Genomic DNA, 18383 nt, shown 5'->3' on the forward strand with positions numbered 1-18383 from the left:
ATAAAAAAAAGGGGAAAGACCAGCCCTTCAAAGGCAAAAGCTTCTACCACGAACATTTATTTTTGTTAAAGCAGATTATAAATTCTCATCAGTACAAATATATATAACTTACATTTGATTGTAAGGCCAACGTTCAAAAGTAAAAATGAGATGGGATCTCATGTTGTTACCAGAGGTCAAGAAGCCACAGCTGGCAACGGATGCTCTGCTCACCACAGGTTTGGGGGGGGCGGGGGATGGACGCACGCACGGCTAATGAAACTACAATCTCCATCCCCACGGAACTCCTGGGGACAAAACATAAAGGACAAAACAAAACCCACCAAGACCCACATGACAAACCAATACAGTAACCTGTGCTCCCGTCAATGGACGTGATTATGTCATTGTCACCTTAGTGTTAAGTAGAGGACTAACATAAACTGCAGCAGTACGGAAAAGAAAATACATATTCTCTATAGAGTGTACTTAGATTGAGTCCATTAAAATAATGACATTAGAATTTCATCACAGGTTCAAAACCAGGACAATACTGCTCTTTCATTTCTTTAAAACTACAACCTAGTGACTGTATTGGTCATATGCATGATTGTTGCTGCAATGTGCTACTTACAATGAATGATACCAAGTAAGCTAGGATCCCATCTGTACCTCCCAACCTTTCCTCTCTCCGCTTCGATAGGCATCACTGATAAATCAATCTTATGTACAATTTCTTACAGCTAACCCTTTTACCTTTGGCAAGATTACTTACAACTCATACAACTTTTTAATATTGAGAACTATTTAAAATATTCTAAATGCATAAAAATAAAGATTTTGGCTTTTTTTGATATATATTTATAATATTTATTCTTACTCAAAGTGGAAGCTCAACTTTGCCCCTAAAATATAGCTCTGTTGGGCAGCTGCTGATGTGCCCTCCTGGGAATTCTGGCGGCACAGCCTGCCTCTCGTCCCCAGCCCAAGCACAGGCTACCATGTTCTTGACCTGACAGGCCAGTACTGAGAGGCGGCACGTGAATGGCCTGAAAAACAAAGGGAGACTGTTTTGCTTCCCGTTGTGTTTTATATTCCAGTAAATGTGCTTTGAATACAAATTCCTGTTCAGATACTTCTGCCTCTCTGTTGCCAGAGATTTGTAAGGGGCTGAGGGAGAAAGAAGGGGACGGAGGGCAACATTTCTTTGACTTCTTTAGCCTAACTGCAAGACAACTCTTCTCTAGGAATGTTTTTACCATTTTTTAAAAAAAATCACCTTTCCTAGCACACTCTGCCTGGACATGCTCCTTGGGACCTTTGGGATTAGTGAAAAGTATACTGATTGGGAACACAAAGTTCCCTTTGCTCCTTTGACCTCTGCCCCTGCCCTTGCCTAAGTACAGACAAAATATGTAAGCCATAGAGACAGCTTAAAGTTCAATTTCAAACGTCTTCTGTAAATCGCTGGAGAAAGGATTGGTAGGAGAGGGGTTAGTACGCTGCTTGGACTTGCTTTCTAATGCAGCCCACTGGGCTTCGAAAGGATCCACTGGGCAGGTGCCCGCAGGAACCTCTGTGTGCTTATCTCCTGAGGCCAACCTGCCATCGTCTACACCATTGAAAGCTGCAGAACCGTTGAGATGCTGAGCAGGCGGCTTAAAGAAGGGACTGGCAGTAGCACCGCTCGTCTCATACTGAGGGAATGTCTGCTGCTTGACCAGGCTGGGAGACTGATGGGGGTGGGTAGCCTGAGGGTGGCCTGCAGTGCCAAACACGTTGGCTACCATCTGGGAGGGAGTGATGCCCACCACAGGCACATTAGGGGCTGGATAGGGCACCCCATTGGCCACAGGATAGGACTGGGCAGGGATAAAGGCTGGCTGCAGGGGTGGGACCACACCCACTGGCACGGGCTGAGAGGCCAGGAAGGCATGGCCTTGGAAAGGCGGTGCCGGCTGGGTCATGGCAGTGGGTGGAGGCGGCTGGAGAACTGGCTGCAGCGCAGCAGCGGAGGCCTGGGGCTGCTGAGCCCGGACGCTCTTGGACACCTCTTCTAGCCAGCGGTCAGCTTCAGAGGGTGTGCGTCTGTGACCAGCCTGGAAGAGACCTGGAGATGCAGCACCAGAAGATTGACCCCACTCGGTCCCTGGGAACAAACACGATGGAGAGAGACAAAAGAATCAATCTTTAGGGGCTTCTTTCCTTACCTGGTAACCTTGGTTACGTGACTGATCCTAAATGTGGACACTTCGTGGTTCTGGCCAGTAGGAGAAAAGTCTCTTCAACCAGCTGAGGAGGTATTGTTTTAGGACAAAGGGAATGTGTCAGACCATGCTGCTGTCTCAGCCATGCGGAGGAGCTGTCTAGATGGGGCTCGACTGCATGCAACGAAGGCAACCGGCCGGCATCAGAAACCCTTTCCTACTGCTGTACTGTACTGCACGGTACAGAGACTAGCTTGCAGATGCTCTACAGGGCCCAAGGCGATTCATCTTCTGCTCTAACAGAATAAAAATAACCAGGGACTTGGCCATATGCCTCACGGCCCCTGTCTCACTTCCAGACACATATTATCCTTCAGGTGAACTGCCTTCATTACTATTTAAAAATTGTTCTAAAAAAAAAAAAAGTTTGTTCTGATTTTACAGTTAACAAATGTTCACTATAGGAAAACTGGGAAGTACAGAAAAACAAAAATGAAGTACTTTTGGCAGCCCTTTCTGTAGGCCTGCCACCACAGGAAGTGGGGTTTCCAACTGCTACAGCATGTCCACACATACCCAAATTCAGTGGCTGCCTCAGGTTAGGGCACGGGAATCTGTATTTTATGAAAGCTCTAGGGGTTGGCTCTATTTCGTAGCCCTAAGAACTACCGAATCTAATCTCTTGAGTTTATCTCCTTCGCCATCTATTTCTGGAGGGATCATCCTGTTCCTGAAAGGATTCCTCCCTGGTTCCCACTCAGGTAAGTGGCTGATTCCTGAATAGGCGTCACTCATCTGATCCCAGAATCCTCACCACCACCCATGGCCACCTTACCCGAATGTGTGGCTGCAATTCCCTTGTTAGCAGCATCAGGGGCATGGGCCCAAGGGTTGGTTTCACGCACAGGCATTGCTGCGGGTGCTAGAGCGGTATGGGCTGGCTTAGCAGCAAGCACATGGAAGGCTGAGTCAGTGCCATTAGCTACAATGGGAGCAGACAACATCGATGGAGTTAATTCATGCAGGGTGGACGGGCGACCCCCGGGAGCTGGGTCAGTCAGGCCAATGTGCAATACTGGTGGAACAGACAAGACAGAAATGTTGATGTTGCGATAACCATGCCATCTTGCAAAGGATACACAAACCTTTTGGCGAAGAGGGAATTAGAAGTTGTAATTAAGATAGCTACACTGGGAGCACCTGGGTGGCTCAGTGGGCTAAGCCTCTACTTTGGCTCAGGTCATGATCTCAGGGTCCTGGGATCGAGTCTCGCATTGGGCTCTCTGCTCAGCAGGGGGCCTGCTTCCCCTCCCCTCTGCCTGCCTCTCTGCCTACTTGTGATCTCTGTCAAATAAATAAATAAAAATCTTTAAAAAAAATAAATAAAATAGCTACACTGATTAAAAAAAAAAAAGAAGTCAAATGACCGTTCTAGGAAAATGTGTACAGGGGACAGGGGGAGAGGAAATGAAGCCTAGAAAAACAATTTCCAATTAAGCTGAACAAAGCTGCTTTGTCTAACAAGCAGCAAAAATCTATTCCAGATATAGCTTGGCCTTTGGTATAATGATGTAGATAAAGCATTTCCTTTTCCTACCACTCTTCCAAAAGTTCAAATGATGCCAACAATAACAATGGGTTAAATATAATGATCCCTTATGATCATTAATATACTTCATTAACATTACTTGAGAATGCATCATCCTATCTAATTCTCTCAAAAACCCCCTAAGGCTCGTATACTCACGCTATAAACAAGAAATCAAACTTGGTATATGTTTTCATTTGGTTAATAAATTTGTAATTCCCTACAGAATTAATCTCATCTCTCTTTTTTGAAGATTTCCCCCCTCAGTAATGTTCATAATATCTCAAAGTACTATTATTCTTTCCTCTCTCTTTATTAAAATCTCTTAACCTTTGCTCCTTTACTCCAGATATCTTTTCCAAGAGTTTCTGTTCCTTAGCCCAGCCCTCTATCGTATTTAGTACAGAGCAGACAAGCAGGCACTGTTCCCTGCCCTTTGCTTTTAATCACTCCCTCTTTGAGAGCAGGCAACCACACTTACAGCACTGGTACTATTGACCCCAGGGCTTGTCTGAAAGACTAGCTCATCCACAGACCGGTAGTTTCTGAAAGGCAGGGAAAGGACTATGTTCTATTCAGTTCTGTATATCCCACTGTAAACAGGCACAGAGGCAGCAGAATGTAACAGGTAGGATATTCAGAGAGACCTCGGTTTGTATCCTGGCTTTGCAATTTGGGCAATTTACACAATCTCTCTGAGCCTCAATTTCCTTATCTGTAATGCTTACCTCAAAGGGTTGTTGTGGAGATTAAATGAGGTGAGAAAATGCATGAGTCCTTACCAAGATGTGGCAGCCACGGTGCTAATAAGCGCTCAACAAATTGTGCCTACTATAGGTATTATAAATATTTGTTACATGAAATGAAAAGCCATTTGGTGTGCATGATTATAATGGACTTTTTTCTTTCTTTTTGTTATTAAAAAGAGACTCTGAAGGAAAGCATGTAGTAGCTTCCTCTGGTAGGACAGGGTACTGTCTCCAACAGCAAAACTTCTTCTGGGGGCACCTGGCTGGCTCTGTGGGTTAAAGCCTCTGCCTTCAGCTCGGGTCATGGTCTCAGGGTCCTGGGATCGAGGCCTGCGTAGGGTTCTCTGCTCAGCAGGGAGCCTGCTTCTCCCTCTCTCTCTTTGCTTGCCTCTCTGCCTACTTGTGATCTGTCAAATAAATAAATGAAATCTTAAAAAAAAAAAAACCAAAAAACTTCTGAGCTCTTTCTCAAAACAAATAAAGAAATGGTGATTATAAGAGCTCAAATTCTAAAAGTCTGTAATTTAAATTATATATAGACTCTTTGTGGACTTCAGAGTCAAAACCAGCTATTAACCCGGCATCTATGAAAACAACTTTTTAACTCTTCAATGCCTTTACAAAGGCAAATTTTAGGACACTTGTTATAGAAGATGAACTAAAGAGCCAGAAGAAGTGCCTTTTTCTTTAACAGCCTCTTGTGACAGGAGGAAGATGAGGTTAGTCCAGGGCTTCTCAGCCTTGGCACCACTGACCATTTGGGCCAGATGACTGATTCCTTGTCACGAGGGCAGCTATCGGGCGCACTGAAGGATGTTTAGTACCATCCTCAGCCTCTGTGCAGATGACAGTAGCAACCACCCCTTCCAGGCTGTCACACCCAAAAAGGTCCCCAGTGAATGCCAAATCTTCCCTGAAGGGAGTAAATTCTCCCCAGGTTAAGGAACTACTCTGCTAAGAACACATTCACTGTGTGGCGCCTGAGTGGCTCAGTCGGTTAAGTGTCGGCCTTCTGCTCGGCTCAAGATCCCTGGGTTCTGGGACTGAGCCCCGCATCAGGCTTCTTGCTCAGCAGGGAGCCTGCTTCTCCATCTGCTGCCACTCCCCCTGCTTGTGCTCTCTGACAATAAATAAAATCTTAAAAATTTTTTTTTTAAAAAAGGTAAACACTGGAACCAACTCTGATGACTGCTGCTTCTAGAGCTAGCTGGAAACTCTCTTAATGGTTAAGTGGCAAATAAAGCAGGGTGTGGGGGACTACAAAAGCTTGTAACAGAAGGGGATCACAGATGATAGGTACATGCAGAATGATGAATGCAGACATTTTAGGAAACAGGACTGGGACAGAGAACAAAGACATTGTGGAACAGGGAAATTAAGGAATCTGAGACATCATCAGACAGGGAAATTAATGGGTCTGACCAGCTCTTGGGAAGCACAGGGTGCCAACCAACAGTCAGTGAGCTGTGCCACAGAAGTACAAGCTTCAAGGAGAACTGAGCGGGCCAAGAGGGTACCAACCTTGAAAGGCAGGAGACTGCGGTGCTATCCCGGTCCCTGGTTTGGTCATCGGGGCAGATGAGAAGGGATCCTCAGAGGGTGTGCTGAAGGCATTGGTGATCTGTGAGCACAGGGAGCTGATACTCTCTGCCTCTCCTTCTACTTCTGGCACTGCAAGGCAAACAAAAAATGGCTCCAGACAGGAAAACTGAATAATTCTAAAATAAAACAGTATGATACTAGGTGGCATTTTTATAACGCATCCCTTATTTGTGAAAGAAAAGTCTCAACTGTCAAGTGGGACTATAAAAACAGCTTTAAAAAGTGACATAAAGGGGCGCCTGGGTGGCTCAGTGGGTTAAAGCCTCTGCCTTCGGCTCGGGTCATGGTCTCAGGGTCGGGGAATCGAGTCCCGCATCGGGCTCTCTGCTCTCTGCTTGGCGGGGAGCCTGCTTCCCCCCCTTCTCTGCCTGCCTCTCTGCCTACTTGTGATCTTTGTCTGTCAAATAAATAAATAAAATTTTCAAAAAATTTGATAAAAAATGTCAACAATTCATGTACTAAGGACTATTCTCCTCCCTGCTAATCCCCAGACTTCTTTATATCCTTTCCTGTGTGAAACTACTTAGAACTTGGTGTTCTCTTTTTCTGCCAGTTAGATCTTTCTGGAAGACATCGCTAACCTGTTTGTCTCCCAACTAGTTCCCAAGGTCTGGGTGCAGTTCTGGAGCCAGTCAGTAACTGTATCAGGGAATGGGTTCAAGTCAGGGGCAGCAGTGCAGCTCTTCTTCTCTGTAAGAAGCTACGACCATGTCATCACTCTTTTTTCCAAAGCTGCAAGTGTAGGGGCACCTGGCTGGCTCAGTCGGTTAAATGTCCAACTCTTGGTTTCAGCTCATGATCTCAGGGATGTGAGACTGAGCCCTGCATCAGGCTCCAGCTGGGTGTGGAACCTGCTTAAGATTCTCTCTCTCCCTCTCTCTTTAACCCCTTCTTCCACCTCCCCACCCCCTGCTCTAAAAACAAAAACAAAAAACACCAAAGTAGCAAGTATATGAGCTGTGATAACATGGAAAAGCAAACTGGGGTCCAGGACTCCAGAGGCTTTGTTCTTAATAATGACTCTAGGATACTTCTGCATCACTGGGGAAGCTGATAATATGTGAACCTTTCTTTCACTCAGCTATGAAAAAGAAGAATGCTTTTTGTTTCCCATCTGCTCCAGAGGAGAACTGAAGACGAGGTCCTGAAAGCATCTGGAGTTTCTGTGTTTACAGAAGCTGAGAGCTGGAAAGACCCTCAGTAATCATCTAGTCCAACTGCTGGGTAGGTCTAGTTTCAACAGTCAAAAAACTGAACTCTCTGAACTTCTAAATATCACCAGCGGGAGTGTCTCAGGGACACACACCTTCCTTATGTCCTGTTAGGGCACTGGCTCAACATGTCTCAGAGCAAAGTTAGAAAGAGCCCAAAAAAGCACTGACCAGATCTGACACTTTAGCTCCGGATCTTATGATGAGGATAGAGCTACCAGGGCTGGCTCAGCTGTACAGGGGCCACACAAAGGCCTGTGTGGCAGTTCTGAAAGGTAATGGATATGTGTGAGCAAGCCCACTGTCTCTGATGAACAACAGATTTTCGATTTAAACAGGAAACCCGTTTAGAGTTTCCTCTGTATGGAGCCAACGAGCCACAAAGACAATGAGCACTTATCTATTTCTCCTGGTACATCTGACAGTAATACCATTTGAAGAGATGTGTTTCCAAAGCCTTTTAAATTAACTCTCTGTTGGGTCCCAAATGGTAGAATAAGAACGGAAACTCGAGACCCTTGATGTTTGGAAGTAGGCTGGCTGAGAGGCAGTGTGCTTCCACCAGGACAAACTGCAAGCCTTGCAGCTCGGTCCACGAACTCCCATCATGGCTCTGTCACCTATTTGTTGAAGAGAAATGAACAATTCACGTCCCCCTGCATGAACCTTAGTCTCCTAGGGGTAACGACACAAGATACATATAACCAGCAACCAGCCTCAGAGTGAGAGGGGTGGCTAGCCCGGCGGGATTAGTGTCTCCGCTGGAAGTGATGAGAACGCTTCTGTGCTGGAGCACCCGTGAGTCAGGCAGATGCTGCATTACCTGCATTTTTTATGGGGAAATCAGTCTTCCTCTGCATAGTGGAAGGCAACTCGTTGATGCGCAGGGAGAGCTGGCGTTTAAAGGGTGACATCTTCTGGCTAAGAGCAGGAAATCCTCGGAAAGAGCCTTGGCGAGCAAGTTGTTCAATGGGTGCGTGCCGGCGCGGGATGGCATGAGGATTGTTTGTCTCCAGGGAGGCCGTGGCATCCGAAGTGGGAGAGGCGGGAGAGGACGGGGACGGGGCAGCATTGCCAGGGGCCACTGATGAGCCAACAACTGTCTTATCTGTTTCAGCTCAAGAAAGTCAAGAGAAAGAGGACCTTAGCAGTCTTCCAATAATTCCAGCTTATACAGTGGAGGAACTCCAGACCCTCCTAGGTCCTTTTACCCAACTCCTTCCCAATGTGTCTCTTAAAGGACAGGTTAAAAGCAGCGCTCAGATCTACAGCTCAGACAAATAAAAGGTTTAATACCCTACTACACGTCATGGCATAGACACAAATATTAGATCTTTGATTCTCATGCAGGGATTCATAACTTAAAACTTGAAGACTGGGGCGCCTGGGTGGCTCAGTGGGTTAAGGCCTCTGCCTTCGGCTCAGGTCATGATCCCAGGGTCCTGGGATCGAGCCCCACGTAGGGCTCTCTGCTCATCGGGGAGCCTGCTTCCTCCTCTCTCTCTGCCTGCCTCTCTGCCTACTTGTGATCTCTGTCTGTCAAATAAATAAATAAAACCTTAAAAAAAAAAAAAAAGACTTGAAGACTGACCAAGATTTAAAACAAAACAAAACAAAACAACCTAACACCTGTGAACTCCTATGTGAGGTCCTTTAAAGTATGATGATTCATAGTTTTCATGCTTGTTCATGCTTGTTCACTCCACTCCCAGAGGACGCTGGGAGTGCCAGGGACAGAAAGGTCCAAGCAAGTGTCAGTTAGATTAGATGTTAAAGAATGTCATAAAGCAGTCTTTTTAAAATCATAAATAATGTACATCTGTGGCTCATCAGAATAAAACCATACAGGAGTAAAATTTTAAACTGCATTATACCTAAATACATAACCATCTCCACGTGAGCACCAGCTGAGTCCCATTCGGTGGGGGTAAATCTCTGTCCGCCTCTGCCTGTAATCCTCTAGACGCTAGGACTCAACCACTTCAGCAGGTGCTATGTGTACTGAGGAGGAGTATTTGGTGTTATTAAAGAATATGCTCCCAGTCTGAAAAATCACTGAAGCCCACTAAATAATAGCTATACATACTAAATTTTCTGTTAAGAATAGCATGGTGTTTTTTATTCTTTGGTATCTGGTGCAAATGTAATGTTTATAAGACATTTTAAAAAATCATAATCAAGAATTTCAAATAAAATATATATTTTCTGGCTTAAAAATTAGAGTTGTTTGAGTCAGTAGTAGACTAATGATATTCTCTAAAATGGCTGGTTTAGAACTAAAAGGATAGAGTAAAAAATGAGCAAGTTTTTATTAATGTAATATTTAAACTGAATGGTTTAATTCCAAAACATTCCTCGTCGGTTTCAACTCTAGCTGTACACAAGAATGCGCAGCATTTTTCCTGAGCCCTATCATTTAGTTCTACAATACACTCAAACCCGACTTTGGACAACAGACTCCTGAATAACTTGCACAGGCATTTCTGCTATGCTGCCATGTGTACCTGAAAAAAATTCACCAACTCTGCAAAAATCACACACTAAAGTTAACAGAGGCTTTGGGAAGAAGGTAAGTTAGCTTCTCAAAATCTATGGACTTTTTTCACTAAAGCTCTAAAACACAGCTATCATCTAATACGAAGTGCATGGCTGTGAACTCTCTGCCCGCCCTGCACCCAGCATCACCATCTGCAGGCCTCTTGCAGCCTGAACCTGGAAACTGCACTTCCTCCTTCAAGATGTAGGTCGTTGGTAGCATTTGCTTCTCAGAGAGATCAGATGCATCAGAATAAGAAGTCTGTTCTAGGATGTGGATTTCCCCAATTTTGTTTTTAAACAGCGGGGGTAACAGAAGGTTTAAAAAACTTTTTTAGAGTTATAGTACTGATAACTACAAATTAGCCTGAACCACAAATAAGTCTATTTGTACACAAGGCAAAATGTTAGGGACTCCAGCTTAAAATTGTAATTTAATGTATCACTGTGGCAAATTAAATGAATAATCATCCTGAGTAATGCTTATGATACTTCATTGTCGTGGGCACTGTGCTTCTGTGAGCAGCCCCTGAGACCTCCTTATCAGTCAGGCTCCCTCAATGTAGCTTCTTCAAATGTCCTCTCAGCCTCCTCCCCAGCTGCCGGTAATGGAAACAGTAAACACCTCAGAAGCCACAAAACAAGCCACTCTAATGGAAAGGCCTTTGTTTAGGTTTTCAGCTTTGTTCTGAAGGTCTTCATATATTACTAAGAGTTCTCGCTGACTGTGAGAAAGCTTACCCCTGCGAGCTTCCAAATGTTAACCTGCATAAATGCAAACTGTAGCAGAACCGACTGTACCTTTCTTGGCGTCTTGGATTTGTTTCATAATCTCCTCTCTTTCTGCTTGTTCGGTGGCTGTTGTAACACGGAATGATCCTTCTCTTGTAAAAGTGGTCCGACTGGCATCAAAAGTAGCAGTCACTCCACATTCCTTCTCCCGCTTCTGCTTCCGTTCTAAACAGGCCGCGAAAGCACAGCCTACTGCATGACTCAATCTTTCACCCTGTACGTAACAGAAGGTTTAAAAAACTTTTTTAGAGTCATAGTACCAGCAACTACAAATTAGCCTGGACCACAAAAGTCTACTTTTCACACATGGCAAAATGTTGGAAACTCCAGCTTAAAAATTGTAATTTAACATACCAATATGGCAAATTAAATGAATAAATTATCTCAGGTCATGCTTATGATACTTTACTGTGGTGGGCACTGTGCTTTTGTGTGTTGCCCCAGAGACCTCATCAGTCAGGCCCCCTCTGTCACTCATGTTAGCTCTGGCCATCAGCTTAGGAGACACTACTTAAGGTCTAAAGCCCTAAGTCCTGACACAAATCCTGCATTTGCCATTTAGGGGAACAGTGGTAATAGGTACCAAGCATTTCTAAGAAACTACTGGAAAGGCAGGGTAAGTTTCAGGAGGCTAAACAGACTGTCAACAGGATGGAAACTTAAAACTTGGGCTAACTAAATACAACTTCAGAGATGACTCAGGAATTATGAAAAGAAAAGCTTAGCTTTCTCAGTCTCCCCTTTCCGAATGCTCCCTCCCTAAGCACCCTTCCCGATTCTAGGCCCTCATCACTTTGATGCTTTCCCCCTTACCTTCCCTATCTTCCAGCTCTCTCACCTCAACTCTCCCTCCCACCCACACATAGGCAGAAGTTAAAGGAGGATTTCGTCCACACTCCCTACTTAAAAGGAATTAAATAAATAAAATTGATTTGTTTGTGTGTGGGAAGAGAGGAGAGCTTATACAAACTAAATATTGTTTTAAAGATAAACTGGATAACCTAGAGTAAATTTAATAAACGCAATGGATTATTTTTATCAGGGTTATCTGTATTTTAAACCACGTATCTAATTGCGGAATAAAAAAATTAGAGATGATACAGTAACTGCTGGTATCACTAACAGTGAAAAAAGGTATTTGAGAACAGGGAACCCTCTGTGGAATTTTCAAAATCACACAGTATAGGCAGCTTCTCCTACATTTGGTTCTGAGCAACTTCCTGCATTTTATATGCCAGTATCAGATACAACAGGAAATCATGTATGAAATGCCTTTTGTCACACGATTATAAACTGTAAGAGTTCCTGTAACTGCCGACGAAGAACTGACAGTTACTTTTTTTTTTTTAAAAGATTTTATTTATTTATTTGACAGAGCGAGATCACAAGCAGGCAGAGAGGCAGGCAGAGAGAGAGGAGGAAGCAGGCTCCCTGCTGAGCAGAGAGCCCGATGCGGGCCTCGATCCCAGGACCCTGAGATCATGACCTGAGCCGAAGGCAGCGGCTTAACCCACTGAGCCACCCAGGTGCCCTGACAGTTACTTTTTATTCATCCACATGAGTTTCCATCTAACTTCTTAGGGGGATGATATTAAGAGTACAGCACTGAAGCATGAAATAGGAGAGAGCACCGAAAAAATTTCAGAACCTGTCTGCATCTGAACAGCTCTATTTTAAGAATAGAGCTACAGCCCAAAGCTTATTTCTCCTAGGCCTAGGACAGAAGTTCTTGAACAGAGACCCTCTCCAAGCCCCTCCATCTGTGTGATCCACTGAATTTTGAAAAACTCTGAGGGTGGGACCTAACAAACTATTTTATTTTTTTGAAGATTTTATTTATTTGTCAGAGAGAGAGAGACAGAGAGCAAGCGCACACACCAGCAGGGCGAGTGGCAGGGCAGAGGGAGAAGCAGGCTCCCAGTTGAGCAAGGAGCCCAGTGTGGGACTCAATCCCAGGGCCCTGGGATCATGACCCGAGCTGAAGGCAGATGCATAACCGACTGAGCCACCAGGCACCCAGACATCCCAGCTAACACACTGTTTTGTTTTGTTTTTTTTTTAAAGATTTTATTTATTTATTTATTTGGCAGACAGAGATCACAAGTAGGCAGAGGCAGGCAGAGAGAGACAAGAGGAAGCAGGCTCCCCGCTGAGCAGAGAGCCCAATGCGGGGCTCAATCGCAGGATTCTGGGATCATGACCTGAGCCAAAGGCAGAGGCTTTAACCCACTGAGCCACCCAGGCGCCCCGAAAACACTGTTTTAACAAGCCCTCCAGGTGATCCTGATACAGGATAACCACCGGCCAAGGGAGATTCAAACAGCCTGAAGGACCAGGATTGGACAATAAAACTGGTTTTTTTTTTTGTTTTTTTTTGTTTTTTATTTTATTTTTTTTTAAAAGATTTTATTTATTAGACAGAGATCACAAGTAGGCAGAGAGCAAGCAGAGACAGAGAGGGAGAAACAGACTCCCTGTTGAGCAGAGAGCCCGATGTGGGGCTCGATCCCAGGACCCTGAGATCATGACCCGAGCTGAAGGCAGAGGCTTTAACCCACTGAGCCACCCAGGCCCCCCGAAAACACTGTTTTAACAAGCCCTCCAGGTGATCCTGATACAGGATAACCACCGGCCAAGGAGATTCAAACAGCCTGAAGGACCAGGATTTGACAATAAAAGTGTTTTAATTAATGTAAGGGAACTCTTTGGATTTTATGTAGTAATAGCAAAATACATTGCTTTGTGACTTACTGAAGTCACAGAAGAAAAAAGGGTAGTTTATTTATTTCAACTCTTTCTCAAAGCACTATGTCAAACAAAGGAGGAACATCTGACAATCTTAGCCACCATTTTTAGGGCAGTGACCCTGTGAAAAACTCTATACTAAAAGTACTTTTACTAACTTAGTCTTCACAACTGTTATCTCCATTTTATGAAAGTGGAAAGTCAAGCTTAAAGAATGCTAAATGACAAATCCCACAGTTACTAAGAACCAGAACTAGACCTGAAACCCAGATGTGAGTCAGAGCCTGGACTCTTAATAGTTTATATCACTATCTTTTCAGCTCTTCAGAAAGAGCTTTTTCTTTTCTTTTTTTTTTTTAAATTTTATTTACTTGAGAGAGAGAGAGAGAGAGAGAGAGAGAGCGCGCACACACGCAAGCAAGCTGCATGAGCAGGGGAAAGGGCAGTAGTAAGAGAGAGAAGCAGACTCCTGGGTGAGCAGGAAGCCTGATGTAGGGCTCCAACACAGGACCCTGAGATCATGACTTGAGCTGAATATCAGATGCTTAATCAACTGAGTCACCCAGGTGGCCCTCTCCAAGAGCTTTGAAAAACATTTTGGAGGGGTGCATTGGGCTCTCTCCTCAGCAGGGAGCCTGCTTCCCCGCCCCCAACCCTTGCCTGTTTGTAATCTCTCTCTCTCTCTCTCTCTGTGTCAAATAAATAAATAAATAAATAAATAAAAGAAAAACATTTCGGTGAATTTTATAGTATGGCCACTGCTTTCCTTTCAGATAAACCCTGGAAAGGATTTACTGAGTTGTATCCTTCAGGAATGGCTATACTGCCTTATTCTGTCTGGACTTTAAAAAACTCAGTAATTACAATGATAAACTCAATGCTCTGCTCTAGTTAAGATCATCATTATCTAAGAGATTTGTCTTTTGTCAGATTTTTGGGTACTTTATGTGAAAGATGATAGGTTAATTCTTTTTTTTTTTTAAGATTTTATTTATTTGATAGAGAGAGCGAGAGTGCACAAGCGGGGGAGCAGCAGAAGGAGAGGGAGGGGCAGGCTCCCCACTGAGTAGGGAAACCAATGCGGGGCTTGATCCCAGGACCTTCGGATCATGACCTGAGCCGAAGGCAGATGCTTAACCATTTGAACCACCCAGGCACCTCTAATTATTCTTTTTTTAAGAAGACTTTATTTATTTGAGGGGGAGGGCATCAGAGGGAGAGAGAGAGAAGCAGACTCTCCACTGAACAGGGAGCCCGACGATGGGCTATCATGACCTGAGGCGAAAGCAGATGCTTAACCAACTGAGCCACCTAGGCACCCTCAATTTCCCCCTATTTTTAATCAAAACTAAAAGTTTCTACTATGCAACAATTTCTGCAAAGTTTACCACACCGTAATTTCAGTATATCCTTTTTTTTTTTAATAATCTCTACCCAACACGGGGCTTGAACTTATGACCCTGAGATCAAGAGTCACATATGCTGCAAACTGAGCCAGCCAGGCACCCAAGTATTTCTATTTTTTAATTAACTGAAAATATATCTCAACTCAGTCATTCATTTGTAGTAGAATTCCTCTGCAAATAAATTTATAAGCACCTTAATGCCAATGTATTGTTTTTGTTTTGTTAGATTTTTAAAAATTTTTCGAGAGATGCCTGGGTGGCTCAGTCAGTTAAGTGTCTGCTTCAGCTCAGGCCATGATCCTGGGGTCCTGGGATCGAATCTGGCATCGGGCTTCTTGCTCAGTGGGGAGTCTGCTTCTCCCTCTGCCTGCACAGCTCCCCCTGCTTGTGCTGTCTCTCTCTGACAAAAGTAAATCAAACTATTAAAAAAAATTTGAGAGACAAAGAAAGTGAGGAGAGAGAACGGGGCGAGGGACGGAGGGAGAAGCAGACTTCCTACTGAGCAGGAAGCCCAAAGCGGGGCTCAATCTCAGGATTCTGGGATCATGACCTGAGCCGAAGGCAGATGTCCAACCGACTGAGCCACCTAGGCATCCCTAATGCCAATATTTTCTACCTAGATGTATTAGCAAACAAAAACATGTAAGAATCTTGAAAATAGTTCTTTTTTTATTGTTAGCCAGAACATAGTACATCATTAGTTTCTGATGTAGCGTTCAACAATACATTAGTTGCATATAACACCCAGTGCTCATCACAACACATGCCCTCCTTAATACCCATCACCCCAGTTCTAATAATTAAAAATTTCAAGTAAAGTTTAGCAGCCACCATCACCGGAGCACTTTTACTTTCCTTTAATGACCTTGGCTCTCAGCTAATCATCTTGCTCTGTGAGCTGAATGAAAACAGGCTCGTTTAGGCACTTCCAAGTGCTGTAAGAGCAGGTACTTATAAAAAAACGTAGTGGGAATTGCTTAGCTGAGCCAACCTAGAGTGAGTTTGGCTAGCTGAGGCTAGTCATGATGAAGTCTACACTGCTGGACTCACCGTGTCCTTGACAGCCATGAAGCAATGACAGATCCAGCGCCGAGTGGTGCCGTCACGGCATATGTAAGAGAATGCTCTATCAAAGTTCCTATCTGGGGCACAGAAAGAAACTTTTTCTATTGTCTGGTCAACTATGAGGTCCTGGAAAAAGGGAAACACAAAGAAATAGAGGATTTACCAGGTTATTCAAGGTTCTCAGAATAAACATGGATGCTCATTTCACAATAGAGTCTCTAAAACTAAAGCATCAAAACCATGAAATAGTGCTCTGAGGCCAGCAGTCTGAATACTAAGAATTTGATGAAGAAGAGATCCCAAGAGGCACTCTGCCCAGATGCCTTTCTCACTTCATCTTTATGTTCTAAAATAGATGCTTGCTGATTTTAGTTTTATCACGTACATTGTATGTTCAATTTGATAATATATGTAAATCAATAAACTCCATCCAATTCCCATATAGTTTATATTAACTTAGTGATCATTTGATTTTGAGTATGACTTTGTATACTTGCTGAATGGCATTGTATCTACACAGTATAAACATTACACAAAATGTTTTTTAAAATCTTGAGGCTCTTCTTTGTGATACTCCCATAGCCCAGAATGCCTAGATGCTGAGGTGGGGCTACAAATGCTAAAACAAATGATTTTTTAAAAATGGCTTTTATAAAGCATCACTATGAGAATTTATGTTGCCCCACAAACTTGCCAGCCAATTTTTAAAAATTCTGCAACTCGGGGCGCCTGGGTGGCTCAGTGGATTGAAGCCTCTGCCTTCGGCTCGGGTCGTGGCCCCAGGGTCCTGGGATCGAGCCCCGCGTGGGGCTCTCTGCTCGGCGGGGAGCCTGCTTCCTCCTCTCTCTCTCTCTGCCTGCCTCTCTGCTACTTGTGATCTCTGTCTGTCAGATAAATAAGTAAAATCTTTAAAAAAAAATTCTGCAACTCTGGTGGCTCATTATGGTTTTATTTTTCATAACCTTGATTATTATGAATTTCCTCTTTAGCAATGTAATTCTTCAAGTCTTTTGGATTGTCTGTCATTTTTCTTATTGACATGTACGAGTTCTTTATATATTCTAAATATGAGCCCTTTATAGATTGTACACACTGCAAAACTTCTTTTCCATTCATGATGGGTCCAAGGGTGAAAAGCCATCAATTACAATTATCACTAAAGTGGAAAGAACCAAACTAATTAATGCCAGTGCTATACGTAGCCACCAGGGGGCAATACCACCTATGAACTGGTATAAAACAAAAACCGCCTCCATGTACAACACATTTCATCTAAAACACTAAAGAAAACTATACAAGTTCTTAACAATAAGCTAATTAAGATGATCATGGTTTCCAATAATAGTAATGATGTACATTTAAGACTATCACTTCTTCTGAACTTAAAAAAAAAGGGGGGGAGGCCTCAGATGAAGGGCAAAAGAACTACTGCAACTGTATTAATAGTTATACCTAAAATATATCAGGTAAGTATATATCAGGTAAGTTATCCATCAAAATTGCTCTTTAGCGGCCAGACTGCCCCCTTTCAGTGACATATGAAGTTTTTTGAAAAATTGCCTTCTTGTTAAAATTTCTCCAGACTTTAGGTCTCTTAGGAAATTTAAATTAATGATTAAATGTGCTTATATAAGACTTACTGTTCTCTAATGTTAGAGTCTATGTCTCCGTTCTTCTTCAGGCATGTAAGATCACTTTCTTTCAAATGCAAAATGCCATCTCTGATATAAGATATTGTGTAGATTCTAAGTAAGTGTTAACCAAATGAGCCATTTACTAGTCCTTAAGATTTTGCTTAAATTGGTTTTTTAAAGTTAAACAGTAGGTTAATCATTTCAAATATCACTTTCTAAGAATATAGTTCCCTCTATTAAGGAACAAGAAGAAATTTCAGATGTGGTCTTTTTTAAAAACTTTGGTAAAAGGTCCATTATATTTTACATCAAATTTGTGGGAGTAAACATTTTCTTCAAATGTATAAGAACAAAATCCTAACATTAAATGCAAATGTTTACTACACTAAACATGCTGTTACGTAGAGCAAAATGTTGTGAGAATTCTGTTTTTCATAAGATTAAATGAATAACTGAATTTGTTTTCTGAACACTAGTATCTCCAAAGATTTTGGACAAAGTGGAAGGATACAGAGTGACTATAGCTGCTTAACAGCATTGTATTTGATCATTAGGGATTAAAAAAAAAATGGACAGTAACATTCACACTTATAAAATGTTTACCTTAGTTTTCTCATCCACAACTCTCAGTCCATCTGCTGATACCCACAGGACTGCCTTAACTGCTTTCTTTCCAGTCTTTTAAAGAGAAAGCAAAAAGGAAGGGGGGGGGAGACACAAACATATGTAACATTAAAAAAAAAGGTCATCTTCCATAGAAAACATTGACTTCTGCCTTCCAAAAGTCACAAGTACAGATGGAGTCCAAGTTCAGGAGGGGTGCCCAAAGCCAGATACTCAAACCAAACTGCAGAAACATTCAGGAAAAAA

At 43.1% G+C, this 18383-nt stretch overlaps 1 protein-coding gene across 7 annotated transcripts in view; it reads right to left on the reverse strand.

Annotated features, from left to right (window-relative positions):
- Positions 1-26: 26 nt before the first annotated feature.
- The window catches only part of NUMB (NUMB endocytic adaptor protein), a 191448-nt gene continuing 173091 nt past the window's right edge, over positions 27-18383 (reverse strand). For 4 of the 7 annotated variants that reach the window (XM_044232046.1, XM_044232049.1, XM_044232045.1 and 1 more), the window contains 7 exons: positions 18117-18191; positions 15865-16005; positions 10673-10877; positions 8160-8453; positions 6045-6194; positions 3022-3168; positions 27-2128 (listed from right to left, as the gene is read on the reverse strand). In XM_044232046.1, the coding sequence (XP_044087981.1) occupies positions 1413-2128; positions 3022-3168; positions 6045-6194; positions 8160-8453; positions 10673-10877; positions 15865-16005; positions 18117-18191 (1728 nt within the window). In that variant the 3' untranslated portion in view covers positions 27-1412. The remainder of the gene's footprint in view (positions 2129-3021; positions 3169-6044; positions 6195-8159; positions 8454-10672; positions 10878-15864; positions 16006-18116; positions 18192-18383) is intronic. The other 3 variants (XM_044232051.1, XM_044232050.1, XM_044232048.1) reach the window with 2 other exon arrangements.

Source organism: Neovison vison, chromosome 13 (assembly GCF_020171115.1).
Source record: "Neovison vison isolate M4711 chromosome 13, ASM_NN_V1, whole genome shotgun sequence".
Taxonomy (NCBI): domain Eukaryota; kingdom Metazoa; phylum Chordata; class Mammalia; order Carnivora; family Mustelidae; genus Neogale; species Neogale vison.